This window comes from Eupeodes corollae, chromosome 2, assembly GCF_945859685.1.
Source record: "Eupeodes corollae chromosome 2, idEupCoro1.1, whole genome shotgun sequence".
Taxonomy (NCBI): domain Eukaryota; kingdom Metazoa; phylum Arthropoda; class Insecta; order Diptera; family Syrphidae; genus Eupeodes; species Eupeodes corollae.
Window position 1 is genome coordinate 51,354,987 of NC_079148.1, and position 23,480 is coordinate 51,378,466.

The following is a 23,480-nucleotide window of genomic DNA, read 5'->3' on the forward strand; positions in this document are numbered from 1 at the left end:
GCTCACTATCTGAAGAAATTATTTTTATTTTTGAGTTAAGGGCAGTGACCTTTTTCTTTTGATATTAGAGCTACCTCAACTGCTGGAAAAATATTTGTTGCGGGAGTGACACTTGTGCCTTTTAGTAGTAGAATATTCAAGAACATTATTTCAAAGCTTAATATGTCAATATGTCTTTTTCACCTTCCTTTTTTTTGTTATTAGTGATGCACTTGAACTTTTACAATCGAAAAATTAAATATTTTGAATTTGATTTTACACGAAAGAAAAACATTTTTCACACATTTTCTTCTGGGATTGTAGTTAAGATACAATTTGCTGAAGTTATTTTGTATTTTGTTTGTTGGTAACTATCGTTACAAGAAAGCTGGAAATGCAAAAAATCCATACAATACAAAATAGTTTATCTGCGTAATATGACACGTTAAGAAGTCATTCATTCAGAAGTCATTTAAAAAAAAAAAATATTTACCTGTTTAGTGCTGAGAGTAAGGTCATGTTTGCTAAAATTATATTACCTTGGCATTGAGTTAGAACGGCATATTAGTTTCATTACGTATTTCGATCTGATTCGAATAAGTTCAAAACACGTACATTGTTTCAAGTGATTGAAATACAAAACATTTTTTTCAACAGAGTTTATATTTAAAATGGCGCCCAGGCAAAACTAAAGTCCATATTATAGGAACATACACTTTGAGAACTCAACTATAATTTAAACCAGTGATTTGGTCCAATATTCTATCGATCTGTCACTAGGCCTCCAAGATCGTGCAGTTTAACAACGCTGGAAAAATTGTTCGCTTGTCTACGCACATAAGCCTGAGACGATTGACGCCTTTTTCACGGTAGCCTGTGCCTGTGAAAATTATAATAATTTCAAATTTCAAGGCCTTATAAAGGGTTGGGCATAAAAATCTGATGCATTTTAAGGACCCCTAGCTCTGCCATATCAAAACATTATGATGTCGGGTTTGAAGGAAATAAAAGTTAACAGTTGAAGGTTTTTAATCTTTATTTTTTAAAAATCACATCGTTCAAATGATGACCATTTCGGTCAATACAATTTTCGACCCGTTTTTCAAAATTTTTGAAAACTTTTTGCAAAATTGCAAGCATATTCGTCCTAAGTTGGTCCAAGGTGCGTGGTTTATTGATGTAGACATGTTGCTTCAGATAACCCCACAAAAAGTAATCACAAACGGATAAATCTGGAGAACGCAGCGGCCACTGAAACTCGATGCTGTGAGAGATTAAACGGTCTGTCGAAGTGCTTGCGTAGGAATTCCAACGTAACTCATGAGGTATTGCAAGTGGCACCATCTTGTTGGAAAAAAGTACGATTCAGTTTATGTCTCCGCTTCAACTGTGGTACCAAAAACGACCGTAGCATCTCGACATAAAGCTCTTTATTCACGATTTCGGTGAAGAAGTAGGGGCCAACTATCTCCCACTCTGCAACTCCGCACCAGACGCGTTACACGTTCGGAATATATTGTTTTCTCGACGATGTTCTCCAGATTCGACAGCGTTATATCGACAGTTCTGTTTATTAACGGTTTCATTCAAATAAAAATGAGCCTCATCGCTAAGCATTAGGAACTCACATGGAATTTCTTTGCTAGCTCGCTTCGTTGTCATTTGCCTAGCAAACTGTAACCTCGACGCATAATCGGTCGGTAAGAGTTCTTTTGTGATAAGAATCTTGTATGGATGAAAGTGCATTGCTTTCAACATCCTATTGAAATATCGGCGAGAAATTTTTAACGCTTGAGAATGTTCTACGGCTGAACGGAAGGACTTTTCTGGAAAGCACTCCTAACTCGATCAACGTTTTCTGGTGTACGCACCGTGATCGGACGCCCGGTTGTTCTTTTTATCAGCTCGGGCCGTTTTCTGAAAGTTCCGTTAACCGTTTTCCATGACGCGACCGGATCACGAGTATTTAATTCGTATTTTTTACGAAATTCACTTATAACAGCAATGTAAGAATTTGTAATGAAAAATCGCTCGCAAACGAACGCACACTGCGGAGCAGTCCACTTCTCCATGTTGACACTAAACAACTAAAAAAAAATAAACCTTCAACCGTCTACTTTCCGTTCTCGCAACCACGAATATCTCGCGTCTCGGTAGGCCGGAGCCAGGGGCCCTTAAAATGTGTCAGGTTTTTATGCCCAACCCTGTAGTACATATTTACGTACCTAACACTGCCCTCATGAGAAATGCCAAGTTATTAGCAACTTCTTTCTGAATTAAATACTTATGTGGAAATCGAAACAAGTCCTAAAATCTCTGGAAATATTTATTGGAAATGCAACAAAAATATCAAGAACAACCGCGATAGAAAATAATTAAACATCCAAAATCGGTGTGGAAGATTGTTTAATTCTCGGAGGCCTTTCCTCACTTGACAAAAATACCCGTTGCAAGAAAAATTCAGTTTGCCAAGACCCATGTTCATAGGCCCTTTCAGGATTAATGAAATATTTTATGGACAGATGAAACCTTTAACCAGCAACAGTCTGAAGAGAACTAGGGCCCTAGTGATGTACAACTCTCAACCATTCCTGTGTGCAAATTATTTCAGGGATGGAGGAGACCTACAGCTTTTATGCCGAACCCAAACGGCAAATTTAAGAATGAAACTTTTCATTACAAGAATTACTCTAGGAGGATTTGTCAATTCCTCGCAAGAATAAGTGCCCGTGAAAAAAAAAACTTTATTGGTTCAGGAAATGAATGATCTCAAGACCTCTAGCATGACAGTTCTACGCACTAACTCTCAACCATTCCTATGTGCAAATTATTTCAGGGATGGAGGAGACCTACAGCTTTTATGCCGAACCCAAACGGCAAATTTAAGAATGAAACTTTTCATTACAAGAATTACTCTAGGAGGATTTGTCAATTCCTCGCAAGAGGCAGTGCCCGTGAAAAAAAACTTTAGGTGGTTCAGGAAATGAATGATCTCAAGACCTCTAGCATGACAGTTCTACGCGCTAACCATTACACAACGGGTACTAGAAACGGCTGCAGTTAAAAATAGGTTGCAGTTTCAAAACCCACTAACAATGATCAGCTTTGGATTACAGTTGAGACTGCACAGGAAAGGTATATTATTCCATTGACAATATGTCAGACTTTGGTTGATTATATGAAGCTATGATGTGAGGTCGTTATAAGCAATAACAAAATTTTGTTCTTTTCCTTAATTTTCAGAAGAACTGCTATTTTTTTACCGCATCATTATTTTAGGGGCGACTTTCGATTACCGCATCATGAATTTCGTTCTGATTTTTTTTGTACAGTTAGGTAGGGGTCTCAATAGAACATGTTTCAAATTTTAAGTCGAGGAAACACCGTTAAGTCATAAAAAATATATTTTCTTTTTTGGACTTAACCCTACTTTTTTTCTATTGCTTTTTCGAGCCAAAAACAAGTTTTTTTTTAATTGATACTACGGATACTTTTCGCATTTGGGCACTAAAAAGAAAGAAATCCCCAACGAAAAAAAAACAAATATGGTAACACTGAACAAAAAACAGGGAAGAAATGTCAAAATCAACTATTTTTGCGAGTTTTTGAATGTAAAAAAGTGAACTTTGAAAATCAATTTAAAATAGAAATAGAAATCGCTCTTATCTATCAAATAAAAAACCGCGTGTCGAAATTCGGGCTGTGGTAATAGAAAGTTGAGCCGTTTTTTATTTTTATTTATTTGGAAAAAAAATAATATAGCTTAATAAATATAAATATTTATAAAGACTAATAATCATAAGGCTTTTATTTTATTCATTTGTTGTCTTACTACCATCATTATGAGAATAGTTGTATAAGAAAATTCAAAATTATGGGTCGTTTCACTTACACATTTTGATAAAAAATAATAATTATTTTAGTTACTGAATAAATGTATACAGAAGAGAACTGAATGCATTCATTTTCTATCGTATAAACTTTTCGATAACATAATGAATCTATCGATAATATTTAATTTTCCCCACAAATCTCTTCCACGAATAAATACAACCTCTTCCATCAAACCGTCAGCCGTCAAAAAAATCACTTTTAGTTCCAGGCACATCGCATGCGGTCGGCTTTTGTTTTCATCAGTCAACTAATTTAAATTTGCAGCTAATATTTCTGTACTTATTATTTATTTTTTAACAAATAAAGTTATATCGAAGTTATGTCGAAACCACAATACAAAGTTGGTAAGTTTAAAAGAACCCAACATTTTTATATACATATTTTCTTTCGGCAAATAAATTTGAGGTTAAAGTGAATTCGAAGGGAAACCAACATCATATTAATTTTATTTTTATTATAAAATTCTAGCTGATATTAGCTTGGCTGAATGGGGTCGTAAGGCAATCATAATTGCCGAAAATGAAATGCCAGGTCTTATGGCTTGCCGCCAGAAATACGGACCATTGAAGATATTGAAAGGTGCCCGTATCGCTGGATGTCTTCATATGACCGTCCAAACAGCTGTCCTCATTGAAACTCTAGTTGAACTAGGAGCTGAGGTAAGGATTCATTTATATTTCATCAAGATTTTACATTTAAATAAGTTAAGTTATAAAAAGAAAAAACTTCAATTTGTCTGTTGAGAGAGATAAACTTTTGACTTAGTTTGATTCATGACATCCAAGCATAGAGATAAGGATTTATTTAACCTAAACAAAAGCACACATTTTTGCACTTGAAGAAAAAAAACAAAGATGACGACAATAGTGAAGATAGATAATAGAGATTCATGGGGGTTCGCGTTGGGGTCATATTTTTATTGTTTTGAATGACTTGCACTACATCGCTAATTCTTTTTAGAAACTAAAAAACAAACTTTGATTTTAAAGTGTGATGGAATTAGTTTATTTAGTGCTTGCGTAGCCATTTACATCTGTGGTGAAATTGTATTAAAACACAAATCTCAAATAGATACATACCTTATTTGCATATACCAACCTGGTTGAAGTCTTCCAAACGATTTTAATAGTTTTTAATTTATAACTTAAAGAGATTTCGATAGCGAACAATTTTTTGGTTAAAGATTTGTGTGAAACTATTTTGTTTTAAGTGTAATGGAAAAAACTGAGAACCGATGATTGTCTAATGAAATAACGTTCAAACACACTCGCTATTAAAACACGTGTTGCCTTTAGTGTTCAAATATTTCACATATCCATACCTATAATATTATGCTGAAGAGTAGAAGCTTATTTGTTTATGTTAAGAATGGTTCCATCTCAACTCTTGTTTTTGCTTAGTCCATAAAGTAGTTGATTGGATCCTGAAGGATAATTGTCCCAACAAGGAGAATGGGTAATAATATACAGTGATGGAAATAATAATAGAAAGATGTTACCCTGAAACTTCTATTGCAATTTGTATTGTATTGGAAAAAGATACAAAATAATACTCCATAGTTTAACAAAACATTCCATATTAATTAAATAATCTGAAACAAAATAATTATAAAAAATCATAGAAGTATTTCCGACGGTTTTACCTTGGATAAAAAAAATAATAAACTAATTGAGAATGGTACTCTTACAGCTTTAATTTTTATATAAAAGAATAGCAACTTTAAACCAAGTTACTACAATATGGTCTTTGCACCAATTCTTTCTTTAATTTTATGTGGTTTATATTTTCCATAAATAAGCAAATCATTCACTATTGATTCCTTTATAGAAACCCTAATTTAGACAGAGTATCAACTTCTCGTGAACTTAATGCTTTGTCTGATTCCATCCAAAGAATTGTTTCGTCCTATCCTCGCACCGAAATCGTTGTTACGGACGATTTCAATGTACACAATTGTTCAAGGCTTACATTCGGACCAGAAAACAACCGAAGGAGTGTATGCTGAGATTTGCTCTGAGTTGAACAACCTAACTGAGCTGGTCAATGAGCCCGCTCGAATATCGAACGTGGTAGGTCGAGCAGCAAACACTCTTGACTTGTTTCTTAGCCCTGTCCCTGATAAGTACACTGTTAGTGTTCTATCTCCTCTAGGCACATCTGACCATTGTGTTACATCAGCAAATTTCTCGTGTCAAAACTGTTCAGTTAAAGAAAGAGCTCATAAGAGAACCGTTTGGCAATACGAGAAAGCCAACTGAGACGGTCTAAATAATTACTTCAGGATTTTTAATTGGTCATAATGCTTACTCGATGGTGACGAAGTTTAATGCTCCGGAATGAGAACTTTTATACCGAACAGGGTTAAAAGTATCAGACCCAAGGAAAACGCTTGGTTTGATGCGAGCTGTAAAGAGGTTATTAGGGTCAAAGAGGTAAGTTTCCGTTGCTATAAAGCCAACCGTTCTGAGGAAAGCCGGAAAAAATTCAAACAAGCCAGGAAGGCCTGCAACGCCCATATTCGGCGGACCAAATTTTTACATGACAACAAATTACGGCAAAAAATACCTCAATGTCCCAAAGGCAGTAAAATTTGTTGGTCATTCGTAAGAAACATGAGGCCGCTAACTCAACGCTGCCAGTGAGTGTTATGACTACGCCTGTCATTGAGCGCTATTATAATTCTATGGGGGCAATCCTTTATCGCACTCGTACTGTGGCGAGAGTCCTATAAGATCTCAACATACATTAACCCGTGAAGAGGTGTTCTTCAACACTGGCAAAACCACTCCGTAATCTTTTTCATCTGTCCTACTCTTCAGGTCTCGTTCCGAGCGGATGGAAAACAGCATTTGTCCAGCCTATTCCCAAACATGGCGAATCCTCCGCACCCTCTAATTACCGACCGATTGCACTTACGTCCCTCCCTTCCAAGGTCATGGAAACGCTGATAAATTATTAGCTCAAGAAATATCTCGAAGATCGAAAGCTTCTTAATGACAAGCAGGACGGCTTTCGCAGCAATAGGTCCACTGGTGATCTTATGGTTTATCTCACCGAACAGTGGAGCAAATCTTAACATCGTTTTGAAGAAAGTAAAATGATTGCACTTGATATTTCAACAGCATTTGATAGGGTTTGGCATCAGGCTCTCTTATGGCGAATGCGTCCTTTAGGTTTTCAAGAATCCCTGCCTTATTGGATTATAATTTAATTACCTTTCGGATCGTTCAATACAGCTAGTATTGGGTGGGTTCAAGTCTGAAAACCACAAAATAAATGCTGGTGTGCCCCAGGGCTCTGTTCTATCTCCAACACTCTTTCTCTTTTATATTAATGATCTCCTGTCGTCTTCTGACGATAGTAATTTTAGCTTTTCATATACGTTTTCAGACTCACATCCCTCTTCTTCGGATGTGGGAGATTAAAAAACCGCGTGGAATTTAATGATCCGAAAATCCAATGCTGTCTTGTACCTCTTGCCATTATCCATGGATTGCACTTGCAGATGTTTGGGTTTTCTAAGGCGATGCAAGAAGTTTTTTTCCCCCTCTGATCTGGCTATTATCTACAAGACTTATATACGTCCAAAGCTTGAGTATAACTCTCATCTCTTGGCTGGTGCTCCTACAATTTACTTAAGCCTCTTGGACAGCATTGAACGTAGAGCATTTAAATTAATTGGTGATAACACCATCATAGGATCATTTGCGTCGCTTGACCATCGTCGTAAGTTTTTTGTCTCACGCTTTTTTCCCGTTATTTTAACGGTTTATGCGTAAGAGAAATAGCCAGCTGCATTCCTTCCCATAAACAGTTCAACCGTAATACTAGCGCATCTAGGAATGCTCATCAGTATACCCTCGAGCTTAACTTCGGTCGTACTGTCAATTACACAGATTCGTTCTTTAGTCGTACTACGCAAATGTGGAATGACTTACCACACTCTGTTTCTCCCAGCCATTGCAATTTTCAGGAGTTCAAAACCAATATGCACCGACACCTCCTTTAAACCCCTCTCTCCTCTTCCTTGTGCTCACACTGTGTCTTTACATAATAAGGGTAGTAATATCCAATTGAGTGTGCCCCTATTATATTGTAGTAATGCTTTGGTTCATTGTCTTACGTTGACTCACTTTTAATTGTCATCATTTTTAAGCTCTAGTCTCTAGATTTCGTTCACAGTATACATTTATATTAGTCCAATATTATAGGGCTTCCACACAAATCCCTACCCGATCAAATTTCTTTGATCCTACTTACTTACTTACTTACTTACTTAAGGTGGCGCTACAGTCCTGTGTAAATTAGAGCCTCACTGGGTGTGGATTCGAAGACTCCGGGGCGGAGTATTGGTTTCCATGCGCTCTATTTGACCCAGCCATCTTAGTCGTTGGACTGGAAAGCCCGTACAGCTCGTCGTTCCATCTTCTCCTCCACTCCCCTTCGATGCATACGGGATCACACGAAGAACTTTTCTCTCGAACCGACCCAAGGTGCTTTCATCCGCTTTTGTCAAAGTCCATGCTTCTGCACCGTATAGCAGGACGGGGATGATAAGGGTATTATATAGCAACACTTGGTCCCTCGAGAGAGGACTTTAGCACTCAATTGCTTTCTTTCTTGCGTTTAGCAAGAGTTATTCTGCGTTTGATCTCAGCGCTGGTGTTGTTTTCTGCGTTTACAGCGGAGCCCAGGTAGACGAAGTCCTTGACTACCTCAAGTATGTCGGTGATAAATTGGACCTGTACTTTTAATGCCGAATCCGAACGGCTAACTTGAGAAAGCACTTTTCATGAGAAAAAATTGTGAAGATTTGTCAATTCCTCGAAAGAGGGAGTGAAAAAAACTTTAGGTAGCACAGGCAGGGATGAAAATATTTTTGTTGGTATTCCGACATGCCACGGGTATTCCCGTGGCATGATGGTTAGTGCGTTGGACTGTCATGCAAGGGGTCTTGGGTTACCCTGCCTGTGCCACCTTCATTTAAAGAAAAATAATTTTCTCGGGTACTGCTTCTTGCGAGGAATTGACAAATCCTTCAAGAGTAATTCTTGTCATGAAAAAGTGCTTTCTCAAACTAGCCGTTCGGATTCATCCTAAAATTGTAGGTCCCTTCCATTCCTGAGAACAGTACTCGCACACAGGAATGGTTGAGAGTTGTAAGTCACTAGGCCCTGGTTCTTAACGGTCTGTTGCGCCACCCCATTTGATTTTTTATTCCGACACGGAAACAGGCGACCTATAACTGGCCGTGTGAAAAATATGGATTTATAAGATTAATGCCACAAACAATTAGCAACGCCCTTTTATTTATCAACATTGCAATGGCTAGACGCAATAAAAATTGTAACTGTTTAAAGGCGATGGCATATCGTTTGGAATCAAAGGAATCCTTGGAGTCAAAACATCTTCAACTTTGTACTTCTTTTTCAAAATAGTGGCTTCGATGACGTTGTTCATTAATTTCTTCCCCGAAAGTCGGCAGCAGTTACATAGACGTGGCTGGTTTATATTCCCCAACATAATGATAACCGATTCAATGTTTAGTTGCAGATTATGAGGGAATTTAAGAATTCCGTTGGATAATTGACAACATCATCCTGGTTACTATGTATTGTAATCAATCGAAGTGAATGTCGTTAGTTCCCCAGCTATCTTATTTTGAATCTGGCAATTTATTTTGTTGACGGTAATGTTTTTTGCTGCCAATATATGTAAGTTTTGCTTAACCATACATGATTTTTAAAATTTTGAGCAATGTTTGGGAAAACCTTCTTGTTGATTTGTATGTTAGTTTTTCTTCTGATTTCTTTGAGCTCTCCTTGTATTGCGTAATCGTCTTTCCATTTTAACTTGGACTTTTTTAAGTTTGTCGAGTGATGTGAGTCCCATTGATTGTAATCCGTATACCAACATCATTTACATAACAAAATTGCTTCCAACTGTTCCGTCATACGTCGGTGAAAATTGTATCTTCTGGTTTTTCGCAATATCATCTGTAAATCTCAGGTTACTGAGCTTGTCTGTCTATATGCTAATTTCAAATCTTTTGGTTTAGTTAAGCTTGAGAAAAAGGTCTCTTTTCATCTTAGGCAGAGAAATGGGGTCTCCCTGTCCTTCGTTGAAATCGTCAGTGATATTGTATTGAGAAATAATTTAGTATAGTGGTCAAGTATTTTTAATTTTCGAGAAACTACCACACAAAACAGAAAAAATCGGTCAAGCCGTTAACGCATCATGCTGTAACCACGAGAAATAGTAATTAATTTGTATATACAGTGTTGGAAAAAATAATAGAAACAAGTGTCTTCATCATTTTCGATACACAATATTTTCTTAGCAATTAAGTCTTTTGTTGTTAGTCTTTCTATATTTTAATCTTACCTAATAATGCTTTCAAATGGAAAAATAGTTTTGTTTCCACTTAACGCTAAAATGTTCGAGTCCAATGATGATTTCGTCTGGAATAAATAATAGAAACAACCTACTTTAACTGTTATTCTAACGTAAAGATCCATTTTTTTTGTATGCAAATTGAGTTTTGAGTTTGTTTATAAATTTGTTAGATGTTTTATATTCGATACTATACAAAAATCTATAGTCATCTATAATTTTAATAAATATGGGTCGTGGATTATGGTATACTACCTTTAAACGCGATGTGATGAAAAAACTTAGACAAGCTTGAAAAACGATGGTTGAAATTACAAAAATCTTAAAATGTTCAAAGAAAAAGTATTTAAAACTTTACATTCACGCCTAAAAAAGAAACAAGAAGAAGAAAAAGATAAACTTCTTTGCGTTGTGATACACTATTGGTAAGAATATGTAAGAAGAAACCTTTAAGAGAACTCAAAAATGTATTAAACGGATCAGTTAAAGCTAGAACAATAAGAAACCAACTTAAAGAAACAAGTGTTCCTAGCAGAAGTCCACGAAAAGTGTCATTTTTTAACCAAACAAAACATTATACAAAGACTTTGCAAACAAACACTTACACCGTTCTTATTGGAATAACGTTTTGTGGTCGGATAACACGAAGATTAATTTGTTTACTTCCGATAAAAAATGTATGTGAGAAGGCCAAACGACAAGAAGTTTAACTAAAACTATACAAAGAAGACTGTGAAGCACGGTGGTGGGAATATAAAGTTTTGAGAGTACTTTTCAGCATCTGGTGAAGGTCCATTATTTTTGATCAAAGATGAGATGTGCGTTCGTTAGTAGAGGGACACCGCAAGGTAGTGTTCTATCCCCTCTCCTCTGGGTGTTAACCCACACAAAACCGATCTGGTCTTATTTTCGAGGAGATACAAAATTCCATTTGTCAACCTTACTTACATTAAAGGAATCCAATTAAAATTCTCAGATGAGGCTAAATACCTAGGTCTTGTCTTAGACAAAAACTAAATTGGAAACGCAACGTACAGGAAAGAGTCAATAAAGCTACTGTAGCTCTCTTTTCTTGCAAAAAAGCTATTGGTAAAAAATGGGGTTTACAACTCAGAATCACGCATTGGCTATACACATCTGTAATCAGACCGATTTTAACGTACGGTGTGGCAGTATGGTGGACTGCTTTAGAGAAAGGTATAAACGGGGATAAGCTAAATAAAGTCCAACGTTCATGTATAAGCGGATAAGCGGATCGCTTCGCACGACCCCGTCTGCGGCACTGGACACCTTGCTCTACCTTACACCTCTTGACATATTTAGTAAACAAATAGCTGCAAGCTTGCTATTTGCCTCAATGCTTCGTCGCAGTGGACTAACAACAACATTGGCCACTCCGTAATTCTAAGGTACTTAGAATCAATTCCAAAGCACACAGACTACACCATCCCCCAACTACAATTCGATAGGAATTTCCAGATTTCTATACCTACCAGATCTTTTTGGGAGGATAGGACATTCTTAGAGGATGAGTCAATCCACTTTTACACAGATGGCTCAAAGACCAAGGAAGGGGTTGGTGGTGGTGTGTACTCTGAACGACTGAAATTAAGTCTCTCATTCCGCCTTCCCAATCATTGCAGCGTGTTCCAGGCGGAACTTTTGGCGATTAAAGAAGTCTTGTCTTGGCTCAAAGAAAACGTGATATCAACATCTGATATCCGTATTTTCTCTGACAGCCAGGCCGCTATCAAATCTCTGGACTCTGTCTCTACAAACTCTTTAACAGTCTATAACTGTCGATCATCTCTAATGGAGATGGCGCAACAGTTTAATATTCACCTTTGCTGGGTGCCGGGCCATAGAGACATTCCGGGTAACTGTAAGGCAGATGAACTCGCTAGGAACGGTACAGTACAGCCTATCCTACCACGTTTGTCAAGTACTGGCATACCAAAGGCTACTTGTAAACTGCTACTAATGCAAGACGCTGCGAGGAGGGCAGGCACCAGGTGGAACAACATCTCCACGTGTCAAGCCACAAAAAACATCTGGCCAACACTGGATATAATACGTTCAAGGTGCTTGCTCTCTAAGCAGATCGCATATTAGCTCGATAATAGGTGTCATAACCAGACACTGTCTAATAGGAAAACACGCCACGAGACTAGGCGTATTCTCAAATGACTTTTGCAGAAGCTGTATGGACGAGGAAGAGGAAGAAACGGTTCTTCATCTTCTCTGCACATGCCCTGCTCTAGCTCGAAAACGCAAGAATTACCTAGGAGAATTCTTCTTTAACGATCTAAACGATCCCTCACGTTTCGTAAGGGACTCAAGCTGGTTCCATTGAGCTTAGGAGGAAGCCTCAAGATTCATGTGGTATCACAATGGGCCATTAAACTGGCCTAAGTGTGTCCGTTTCCATCTTGGACAGCCACTATAACCTAACCTAACCTAACCATGAGATGTGCGATTTGGATTATGTCCACATCTTCAATTCAGTTATGCAGCATTAACTGAAAAGGTGGTGCCAATCATATGGAAGTTCATGCAGGCTAATAACCCGAAGGATCCCCCAAAATTGGATATACTTACAACAAAACAAAATCAATGTTATGGAATGGCCATCACAATCCCCCGGCCTAAACCCAATTGAACACTTGAACGGTACTTCATACCCGTAGAGACATGTGCCGAATTGGTGAATTCGATTGGGCGAACAGTGGAGGCAGTTATTAATAAATAAGAGTGCAATTTAATACTCAAAGAAGAAGTAGTTTTTATTTTCCTACTCTTCACAAATACTTTTTTATGTGTTAAAAAGAATAAACACGATTTCTATTATTTTTCCAGCACATTATATGGATATATTTATATTTATATCTATATTTTTTATTTATTATTCGATAATTTATTTTTTCATACAATTTTCAATTTAAAAAAAAAAGAAACACTAATCTAAATCCGGTACATTTTGGCTTAACTTAATTTGTTTTATAATTTCAGGTACAATGGTCAAGTTGCAACATTTTCAGTACCCAAGACAATGCCGCCGCTGCTATTGCCGCTGCAGGTATTCCAGTCTACGCATGGAAGGGCGAAACTGATGAGGAATACTCTTGGTATTACAATATAATACATAAAGCCAATAGAAACGTCTCTAACTTTATGTAATTTTTGTTTCCAGGTGCATTGAACAAACAATTATGTTCAAGGACAATCAACCATTGAACATGATTCTCGATGATGGTGGTGATCTTACAAATCTAGTTCACGAAAAATACCCACAATTCTTGAAGCAAATTCGTGGATTGAGCGAAGAAACCACCACTGGAGTTCATAATTTGTATAAAATGTTCAAAGAAGGTCGCCTCGGTGTGCCAGCTATTAATGTCAATGATTCCGTTACAAAGGTTAGTTAATTGATAAAATTAGTTTTTTTTTTTGAATAAATGTTTTATTTTTCTTTCTTAGAGTAAATTCGACAATCTTTATGGTTGCCGTGAGTCTCTGATTGATGGTATCAAGCGTGCCACAGATGTCATGATTGCCGGCAAAGTGTGCTGCGTGGCTGGATACGGTGATGTTGGCAAGGGATGTGCTCAAGCTCTTCGTGCCTTTGGTGGACGTGTTATCATCACCGAAGTTGATCCTATCATCGCTCTGCAAGCTGCTATGGAAGGTTATGAAGTCACTACAATGGATGAAGCCAGCAAAGAAGCCACAATTTTCGTCACAACAACTGGTTGCGAATCCATCATCCTCAGTCAGCATTTCCTCAACATGAACGACGATTCTATTGTTTGTAACATTGGTCATTTTGATTGTGAAATCGATGTTGATTGGCTAAACAAGAATGCCAAGGAGAAGATCAACATTAAGCCACAAGTTGACCGATACACTTTGTCCAATGGCAGACATATCATTTTATTGGCCGAAGGACGTCTCGTCAATTTGGGTTGTGCTCATGGACATCCCAGTTTTGTTATGTCCAATTCGTTCACAAATCAAGTTCTTGCCCAGATCGAACTATGGACTAAGGCTGATCAATATGAAATCGGAGTGCATATGTTGCCAAAGATTCTCGACGAAGAAGTTGCCAGTTTGCATTTGGAGAAATTAGGTGTTAAGTTGACTAAATTGACTGAAAAACAATCAAAATACCTTGGAGTACCCCAGACTGGACCATTCAAACCAAGTCACTATAGATATTAGGTTATTAATATGGCATCCTATTTTGTTTGTGTTCTAAGAAGAATGGATTATTTTTGATGAAAATAAAATATTATAAAAGATGAAAAAATTGACTTATAGAGGTATTTTGGAGTCAGGTTTCTCTCTTCTGTTTGGGTTACAATTAAGCTTTCGCCCTGTCCATGCAAGTGGTTTTGGACAGTTTGAAATCTGGGTGTCTACAAATAATACGCTGCTGTGCCTCTGGGCAATTTTTCTTATTTTGATCTTTTGTGATTTCGTCTAAAACGTCCAATCGACTTAATCGTTTTACTGACCTCACAGTCCTTAGTTTTTAGATACTCATTGTGGTCTTTCGGATGTGGAGTACCAAATGCAGCTTGACAGCCTTGGCCCCTGGGGAACTATAAACCGTTTATGATTGTATCCTTCGAAAGCCCAATTCTGTTTAATGTAATAAAAGCGGGTCGAAAGGAGGTTTAATTTAATGCTACTCTTTTAGCTATTCAGCCTTTTCACAGTCCCGTCGTAAAAGATTCGTAGTACGAACCCCAAAAAAGTTTCATTGCTCTTGTTGTACTTACAAAATTTGCTACAAACTCGGGTTCATGAATATGAAAAGTGGTATCACTAGCCCCGAATGAAAAGGAAGTTTGTCAGTTTTTTCTACGAACAGTTATTTTGATCGGATTTCGATTGATAATGAATAAAAATATTAAGCGTGCGAAGATAAATTAAATAAAAATAAAATATATGTATGTAATGTGAAAGTGTTTACCTATATTTTTATTTTTTTAAGGGCAAATAAAGTTATCACAAATAAAATTCGGTTCCAAAGGCTTAATGAATGCATCAAGAAAAAACTGAAACTGCCCAAGGATTTTCGAAAATCCCTAAGGAGAAAGTGAATTCCTTTTGAGAAGCAGTAAAAACAGAGTTTAATAGACACCTATAGCTGAAGAAAAGTAAATTGAATAGATTAGTCCAAACTTTTTTATGATTTAATTCAATTCTTAGGTGTGGTTAGATTGAAAGGCATACATCAAGACAAAAATGGTTGAGAACAAAAAAGAATGCAAAGCTACAGGTGGCAGAGGACATAGAATGCATTCTTTTAGCAGCCTCGAAGAAGGTGTCATAAGACTGACTGGCCTTGAAACTTCGACCAGAGGAATAAAAGATACCTACCTAATCTTTTAGATTCGAAAATTCTTCCGAGTCTTTAGAATCTAATGAACCTTGTTTAGTGTTCGTCGTCTTCGTGTATTTTCTTTATTTATTGCAAAGTTTGCAACGGCAATATTATCCATTTTTAAAGACAAAAACAAGTAGAACTAAATCGAAAGATGAAAAACGAGCTTTTATTTAATTTTCAATGGCAATGGACAGGTTCAGGCAACATAAGGGACTTCATTTGCAGTCAACTTCATTCTTTGAACGTAAATTTTGACCAAGGTAACTTAACTAGTTATTTTCCAAGTGTCATGCATTTCAAATTCTGAACTTTACTTCACAAACCTATACTTTACGTTCATCGTACAAAAACTACCAAAAATATTATTGTCTACAAATCACTTCTCAGGCAAGCTACAAGTCCATCACGATTTATATTTTGCATTGTAAATAAATATTACGTATTTCCTTTCCAAATTTATAACTTACGCTTTTACAGAAAACATTAAATGAAGTTGTGCAGAAAATAATAACCATAGAGTAATAAAGTTCAGCTTTCAGATGAATGAAAAAATATGACCAAATGTCATTTTGACAGTAGTAGACAGTCAATAACGCACTTGAGTCTATTGGACAGAATCAAAAGAGAGTTTTGAAATGATAGATCACAGTTTTTTTAACTTAAACGTTTGTAACTCTAGAAAAGTGTAATGCCTGTCCTTATGTTCGTACCCAATGCCCTAACAAAATAACCAGTTCCATTATTCAAACAATTCAACAGTCATACAGTAATAGAGGCCGCAATTTCGGACAAACCGTTTAAGTACAGAGATATTTTTTTAACCGCACTGCACGAATGGTGAATACTCTACCAGACTCAATCATCTCTCTGAATGTGCAGACATTCAAAACCAATTAACATCAACATATACATATCTCTTCTAGTTCTAACCCTGTTTATAATTGCACGCACTGTGTTTAATATTTATGAATGTTACCATCATCCCTTGGGGCCGCTCACATTAAAAAATAAAATTCAAGACTAGATCTCACGAACTTCCTCGTGTATAAAAGGAGTGTGTTTCAAAATAGAATCCATATTTTAAGCTTTAAAAATATACTTAAAAATCAGATTATCTTCAAAAATTCAACATATTTGTTTTCGAAATACGTTACAGCGTTTTTTTTTAAATAAATCACTTATATAGAGTTTTTCGTAAAGCATTGTTGAATATGATGAAAAGCCATAACCTTTCTGTATTTGGTAACTTGCTTTACCCTATTTTTTTTAAATTTTTGTTGTTTTTGGCATTAAATAACCAATTTTCGGAACAATTAGTTTTATAAAACAAATTTAATTTAATAGTTTAAAATTTTGGCCTTACAGCAGAAGCGTTCCATTTTAAGGGACACCCTGCATAAATTGTTTCAATTTTTTATATTTTACATAATTAATATTTTTGATATTCAGTTATTAAGTAATTTTAATAATACGTTAAGAGTACAACGACCAACTTTTTGGAATTTGTGTCCCTTGCGCTTTCAAAGCTTAAATCAGTAAACGAAGTTGATATAATCTCCACTGACTTTTGCTAATCTTTAGTCAACATGTCATTATGCTCTTTAAGGTTTCTAATCTCGGTTTTCAACCGATTTGAATTAATTTCTTCTTACCTAGAATACAATGTTTGCTTCAGATGCACTCTCTCCTACCCTTTGCTACTTTTAGGAAACCTCAATGTAGCCACTTAGGTCCACTTCTTTTTATCCTCACTCAATTCATGATTCTTCAACTAGACCTCTATAATTTCTCAGTAATTTCTGTAAAAAAAAAACAGCTTCGATCTAGATATAAATAAATGTCAGTAAGAAACTTATTCATGAAAGCGAGTAAAACCTTTCAATTTGTCAATAGTTTTTCTATAAGCACCCATTTCCTGAATAAGGGTTATTCGCGACCTTGGGCTCGTGCACATATAATACTCAAAGCAAACTCAGCACTTGTCTTTGTAAAACGTTGGTCAAAGGAATTTTACAACCCCTCCCTACATCACCTTTATCCGTCTCCTTTTTAAAAATGCTTGTTCACTATGGTGCACATATTTCAAGAATTGAAAGCATTTAACGACGTTTTCTTTAATTTGCCCTTCAAGGTCTAGTGGACATAAAAAAATGTCAACTAAATCACAACTTGGAAGAGAGGAATTATTTTAGGGACCATAATAGCATAGCCGAAATTTTAATGATGTTTAAATTGAGAGGTGAAGTTATGTAGCTGAATTTTATACCTCATAGAGATTACTTACCAATTATATGCTCATTGTGCAATTTAAAGGAAAGGGAGGATATTTTACTCTTTGTTGGAAGATGTTTAGTTCTTAAAGAAAGTAGAAGGAATGCTTTTGGTTGCGAAATATTGACGCAAAATCAAGTCATACTCTTGCTTAACAATATGAGAGTTAAAAAGTATATCAATTCTACAGGCTAGCTCTTCTCTATAGAAGTAAAAAATGTAATTAACGTTGTTGAAATAAAAACCAATCTAATCTAATCCCTTCAAGGTCTACCTTGGTATGATCTCCTGATTTTTCCTCAATATCAAAACCACTTGAAATTAATTCTCAAGACTAGATATTTGACATCTTGTTTGTCCATAGTCTGCTTTTTTGCTCTATTAACTGTCCTTATCTTTATAACTCCATCTTCCTTAACACTAATCTCCGTAATTTGACAAATACTCACATCTTTTATCTTTCCATCCACCGAACCACTTATCGCATAAAGAAACCCATTACTTGCATGCAACGGAATGTCAATTTAAATAAAAACATTTTTGAAAAAAAATTAAATCGGTTCAATAGTTCCCGAGACAAAAACAAACTAACGGTTGTATGGTTCTGGAGCAAGTTCAGAAAACAATATTTTAGAGAACAATTCATACGAATATATCGTTGCATTCTTGAGAGATTCTAATTTTGAAGATAGGCGGACGCATTCGCTGGACTCACTCTTGAAAAGATACAAATATGTAAATTTATAATGCATATTTTATTTTTATTTACAAAACCTACAAAAAAATACAACTGCGAAATAAGAAAACACGTAGAAAGACACATAACACATTTGATTTTTCTTTAACCTAATTCCCTTCCTGTTCATTATAATTATAATAAAATAAGATTAAACAATAAATTCAATTAAATGTCTTTTTTGTTATCAAACAACAAATACTAAATTATGCTTTGAGATTCGCCTGAATTCGCCGTAGATCGCTTATCGCTGAATTTCTTAAACAAATACAACGCCAGCAATGGGAATGGTGTCATTATAGCTACAGAAACTGGTATAACTGTTGTCAGATCAGCTTGGGGCTGTGGAAGACTGAAACGCAGTAGGAATATAGCTATCCCAGTGTTTTGAATGCCAGTTTCAATAGCAATAGTTAGAGCATCAGGTTGGGTTTGTTTTAGTAATTTGGCCACAAACCAACTTAATCCATAACCCAACCATGGAAGTCCCAGACCAGCTATGATGATCTACAGAGAAAAAGAATATAAGACATTGAAAGACAGAAAGATCATCAAATTATTTACCTTCCATGAAAATAATTTGAAAAGATACAAATTGGTAACAATTGCAAAAACAATTATGAACAGAATCAACATCGTTGAAATTGGTTTCAGTAAACGAACCAAAACTCTTGTTATTCGAGGAGAACACTTTTGGATGGCCACTCCAATCGCCAACGGTACAATCAGTGACACTGCGAATGTTGCAATCTTTCCATATGGAACACCCAATTTCCCCCGATTAAAGATCACATGTCCCAAGGTGAATATCCAGAGAGGCATCATTCCAAATGCTGCAATATTACTGATAGTTGTCATGAGAACCGAAAGGTTTATGTTGCCACCCAGCAGGACCGTCCATATATTTGATGCACCACCACTCGGTGAGACTCCAGTAAAGAAGAGTCCCAATTGCATTTCCACCGAGTCAGGAAAGAGCAAACATCCAAGACCGAAACTCAACAATGGCATCACCAGGAACTGTGTAAAGAATCCAATTGTTGGGCCAACAGGTCGTCTCAGGAGGCCACTTAGTACACTCAAATCCAGAGCTGCACCGAAGTTTATGTAGAGTAGTGATACCAGCAGAGCTACTGATACCGTAAAAGCAATATCGATGGGTCGCAGAGCTCGAACGATTGTCACCATTAGTTCGGAGGTTGAAGTTTCGATTACATTGTCAGTCGTAGTAAGCTCTACGAATAGCCTAGTTTGGCCAAGAAAAACGGCCTTCACGGTTATATTAGCAGCCCAGTGGTCTGCACTGGAATTCGATTTCGATTTAATTGGAATATCAGTAAGAACCTGAGCGATATTCGGATTATCGCTTTGAACTTTGATTATCGCTGTGTGGACTAAGTCTATGTCTATAAAAAGAAAACGTTTTTATTTACTCAATCTGTTTCCACTGGTTCTATAAAAAATAATACCAAATAATTCCAAAAGGACCTGACTCTCGGTGTCCATGTCAACTTCAATTTCTTTGGGGGTAAATTTGGCACTCCATTTTCTTAGTGGAGCATTTTGTGTATTACAAAATAAGACGTATTGCAAAAGCAATAGAATTGATAAGAGGCTTCGCGTGCACTTTCCCATTATGGGAAACTTTCACTTGCGATTTTGTCTATCTTAACAAATCAATTAAGTTTTATCTTTTTTGTGGAGTATGAGGTTTTTAAGATAATAAATGTTGAGAGGAATTAAATTCACTCGACAATTTGTCTATGAAATTGTATCCGGCAAATTTAGCAGTGTTTTGTTTTTTAAAGATATGTTTCAACTCTTTCTTTTTTAAAGATATGTACGTTTAATGTTAATGTTTACTTAAAGACAACCAAAAGAACGAAAAAAATGATGAAAAATAGGAAAATTAATTCATAAATACATTCTAAACATTACACAACTTTAAAGATGGAGCAAATTGATAGTAGAACTAATTTATTTAATATCAAATAAAAACATCTACCTAGAAAAGAATAAGAAACAAATAGATTAATGGATATAAATAATAGTGGTGCAATACTATGCAATAGCAACAAGTCGGGTTATTCACAATAACGTTGTTGTAAAAACTTGAGTTTAGTTCATCTCTTACTTCTAGTTATTCAAGATTGAAGTGGCTAAAGAAGGGAAGACTTCAACTTGGTGAAAAGTGTAATGAATCACTTGCAATTGTTTTTATTTAAAGCACAAGAATTCTCTTCACATTTGTTTAGTTTACAAGAATAGTTGTACATAGGGTCATTCAATTAAAGGTTTCATTTTCAATGGATTATTGAAAAGATGTCATCTTTTGACATTTGACAAGTAAACTACGATTTGTTTTTATATGAGAACAATTCTATATATTCCATTATGGGAATGGTTCTTGACCTTGATTTGTCAAAACACAAATTTCCCTGTTTTTGCATTCCATGTGTTAAAAAAATTGATTTATTTTTGATTTAAGATCAACTCTGCAGATTTGGATTTTTCACTTTAACAAATACCAATAAATAAATAAAATAAATTAGGTGGTGCATCAGTCCATAGAGAATCAGGGCCTAGTGACTTACAACTCTCAACTGTTCCTGTATGCGAGTAATTGCAGGGATGGAGGGGACCTACAGTTTATATGCCGAATCCGAATGGCTTATTTGAGAAAGCGCTTTTGCATGACAAGAATTACTCTTGGAGAATTTGTCAATTCCTCGCAAGGGGTAGTACCCGTGAAGAAAAACTTTAGGTGGCACAGGCAGGGATCGAACCCAAGACCTCTTGCATGATAGTCCAACGCACTAACCATCATGCCATGGGTACTACCAAAAAATACCAATAGTTTAGCTTCAAATTTGACAACTGTACCGCATCGTTAACACGTACACGAAGTAACATTTGGCGCATTCATAAATCTATTGACTACGTAGTCAACATTTAACTAGCTTTGTGAATTCAAAATTGCCCTACAAACTTAGTCAATCCGTAACTGTCATATTACTGACAAATGCTAATATGTAAAATAAGAAACATTTTTGATAACTTTAACTTATCTTTGGTGTTTTTAAATTTAAAAAAAAAATCAAATTTAAGACACAATTTGAGTGATTTATATTTTATTTATTTTAATACTGAACGATTTATTTCATTTTGAATTCTTATGTCTTTACGGAGCAGCTGATTGTGAAACGTCAAAATCATTCTCCTCTAACTTTGTAGCCGACATTTATACACTACATACTTTTGTAGTTGCATTTAGCCAACCAGAATCTCTAGTTCTGGTTCAATCGTGTTCCATGCGCCTGGAACAAAATCAAATTTTGACGGAAATCTGAATTTACCTATGAAAAACCATACTCGTTTAATAAATTTTTTTATATAGATTGCGTTCAATCTTGTGTAGAAAAGGCTATCTTGGATAGGTGAATTTTAGATATCTTATTGAACGTGTTGGATAGCTAGCAAAAAATAAAAACAACTTCCAGGAGTTCACATAAAGCAGACAAACTTTTAGATTAGTCTAAAATGTTTGTTAAATAAATTATTAATTTTAATATTTCACCGGATTTTTACCGAACAACATACCAATTGAAAATAATTTCCTTATCGTGTTATATCTGGAAGAGGTAATCGTAATTGGCCACCAAGATCTTAAATTTGGATTTTGTGTGGGGTCACGTGAAAGATAACTGATTGAAGATTTTAAGGTGAAAGTTATACCTTTGATTATTTTTCGACATTTAAATCCATCATTGGAATTTTTGACAAGTTATTTATAGCTATCAATAAAAATTTATATTTGACAAAACTTTCCTAATTGGAATTAAGCATTTTCTTAATTATGTACCGAAAAATGAAGTCAATTATGAGAACGATTTCATCATAGAAAAATTAAAAATTAATTAAAAGAAGAATTCTAGGTTAAAATAATGACATTAAGCTTTACAAACAATTTTGGCTTTAACTGGCCCCTAGAGATATTGTAGCCATGGTGGTTACTTGGTAGGTATACTTTCCCTTTTAGACAGGAATAAACATTAATTGATTTCTCTCTTTATCTTAAAACTAAAATTAAAATAAAACCTCTTTTAAATACCGAAGCTTAATAAAAGGTTTTGTAATTATAAATATTATGTTTGGTTATGTTTCTTTCACGAAAACTGCTATTATTTCTTTAGCTCTCTTAATTATTAGCTATTAAGAATGAAAGTATTCATATAATGAAAAGAATTCCACATTTGCAGAAAAAGTTAAAGGTATGATTCTCATTCAGGCATTTTTTAATGAGCTCAGATATGTAATTAAAACATATGTCTTTTTGGTTTTTCATATAACTTTAACTATTTTATTCGTTAAATTTTAAATTTGCTTTCACTTATGTTAAAAAATTTAGAAATAGCTTTCCTGAGCTTATCAATTTAACGTGAAATACATTTTTCATGCAGACAAAATTTTCCATACATTTTTTTTTATAATATTAACGCTTTCTTTTTTGTCACAATTGAATTCTATTAAAAATCAAAAAAATGGAGCCAATATAAATGACATGATTCAATGTGTTTTCCTTTATTCTGTTGTCAAATCGGGATGACTTTAGCAGCCATTTTAAATCTCTGACACAAATTTGGAAACCTAAGATTATTATTACTTTCCAAACTTACTTACTTAAAATGTCGCTGCAGTCCTGTGTGAACTAGGGCCTCACCCAACAAACTTCTCCATCTAGCTCGGTCCCTAGCTAGATGTCTCCAGTTTCGCGCTCCAAGTTGTGTAAGGTCACTTTCCACTTGTGCACGCCAC

The 23,480-nt window shown here is 35.5% G+C and overlaps 2 protein-coding genes across 2 annotated transcripts; one reads left to right on the top strand and one right to left on the bottom strand.

Annotated features, from left to right (window-relative positions):
• Positions 1–4,058: 4,058 nt before the first annotated feature.
• LOC129947510 (adenosylhomocysteinase) lies at positions 4,059–14,577 on the top strand. Its single transcript, XM_056058099.1, has 5 exons — positions 4,059–4,217; positions 4,342–4,532; positions 13,276–13,391; positions 13,457–13,682; positions 13,744–14,577. The coding sequence occupies exons 1-5, from the start codon at positions 4,193–4,195 to the stop codon at positions 14,482–14,484; spliced, it is 1,299 nt and encodes a 432-aa protein (XP_055914074.1). The 5' UTR covers positions 4,059–4,192; the 3' UTR covers positions 14,485–14,577.
• A 4,168-nt stretch (positions 14,578–18,745) lies between these two features.
• On the bottom strand, positions 18,746–20,692 carry LOC129947509 (P3 protein). The gene is made up of 3 exons (XM_056058098.1): positions 20,135–20,692; positions 19,230–20,071; positions 18,746–19,172 (listed from the first exon to the last, which is right to left on the bottom strand). Exons 1-3 carry the CDS (start codon positions 20,298–20,300, stop codon positions 18,867–18,869), a joined length of 1,314 nt encoding a protein of 437 aa, XP_055914073.1. The 5' UTR covers positions 20,301–20,692; the 3' UTR covers positions 18,746–18,866.
• Positions 20,693–23,480: the final 2,788 nt, after the last annotated feature.

Bases quoted from the DNA above. Each gene is read 5' to 3' on its own strand.
- LOC129947510 (XM_056058099.1), top strand. From the start codon at position 4,193: ATGTCGAAACCACAATACAAAGTTG. The intron at 4,533-13,275 runs GTAAGGATTCAT...TTATAATTTCAG, and splicing joins TAGTTGAACTAGGAGCTGAG to GTACAATGGTCAAGTTGCAA. The intron at 13,683-13,743 runs GTTAGTTAATTG...TTTCTTTCTTAG, and splicing joins TCAATGATTCCGTTACAAAG to AGTAAATTCGACAATCTTTA.
- LOC129947509 (XM_056058098.1), bottom strand. From the start codon at position 20,300: ATGGGAAAGTGCACGCGAAGCCTCTTATCAATTCTATTGCTTTTGCAA. The intron at 20,072-20,134 runs GTATTATTTTTT...TTCTTTTTATAG, and splicing joins GGTCCTTTTGGAATTATTTG to ACATAGACTTAGTCCACACA. The intron at 19,173-19,229 runs GTAAATAATTTG...TTTTCTCTGTAG, and splicing joins TCAAATTATTTTCATGGAAG to ATCATCATAGCTGGTCTGGG.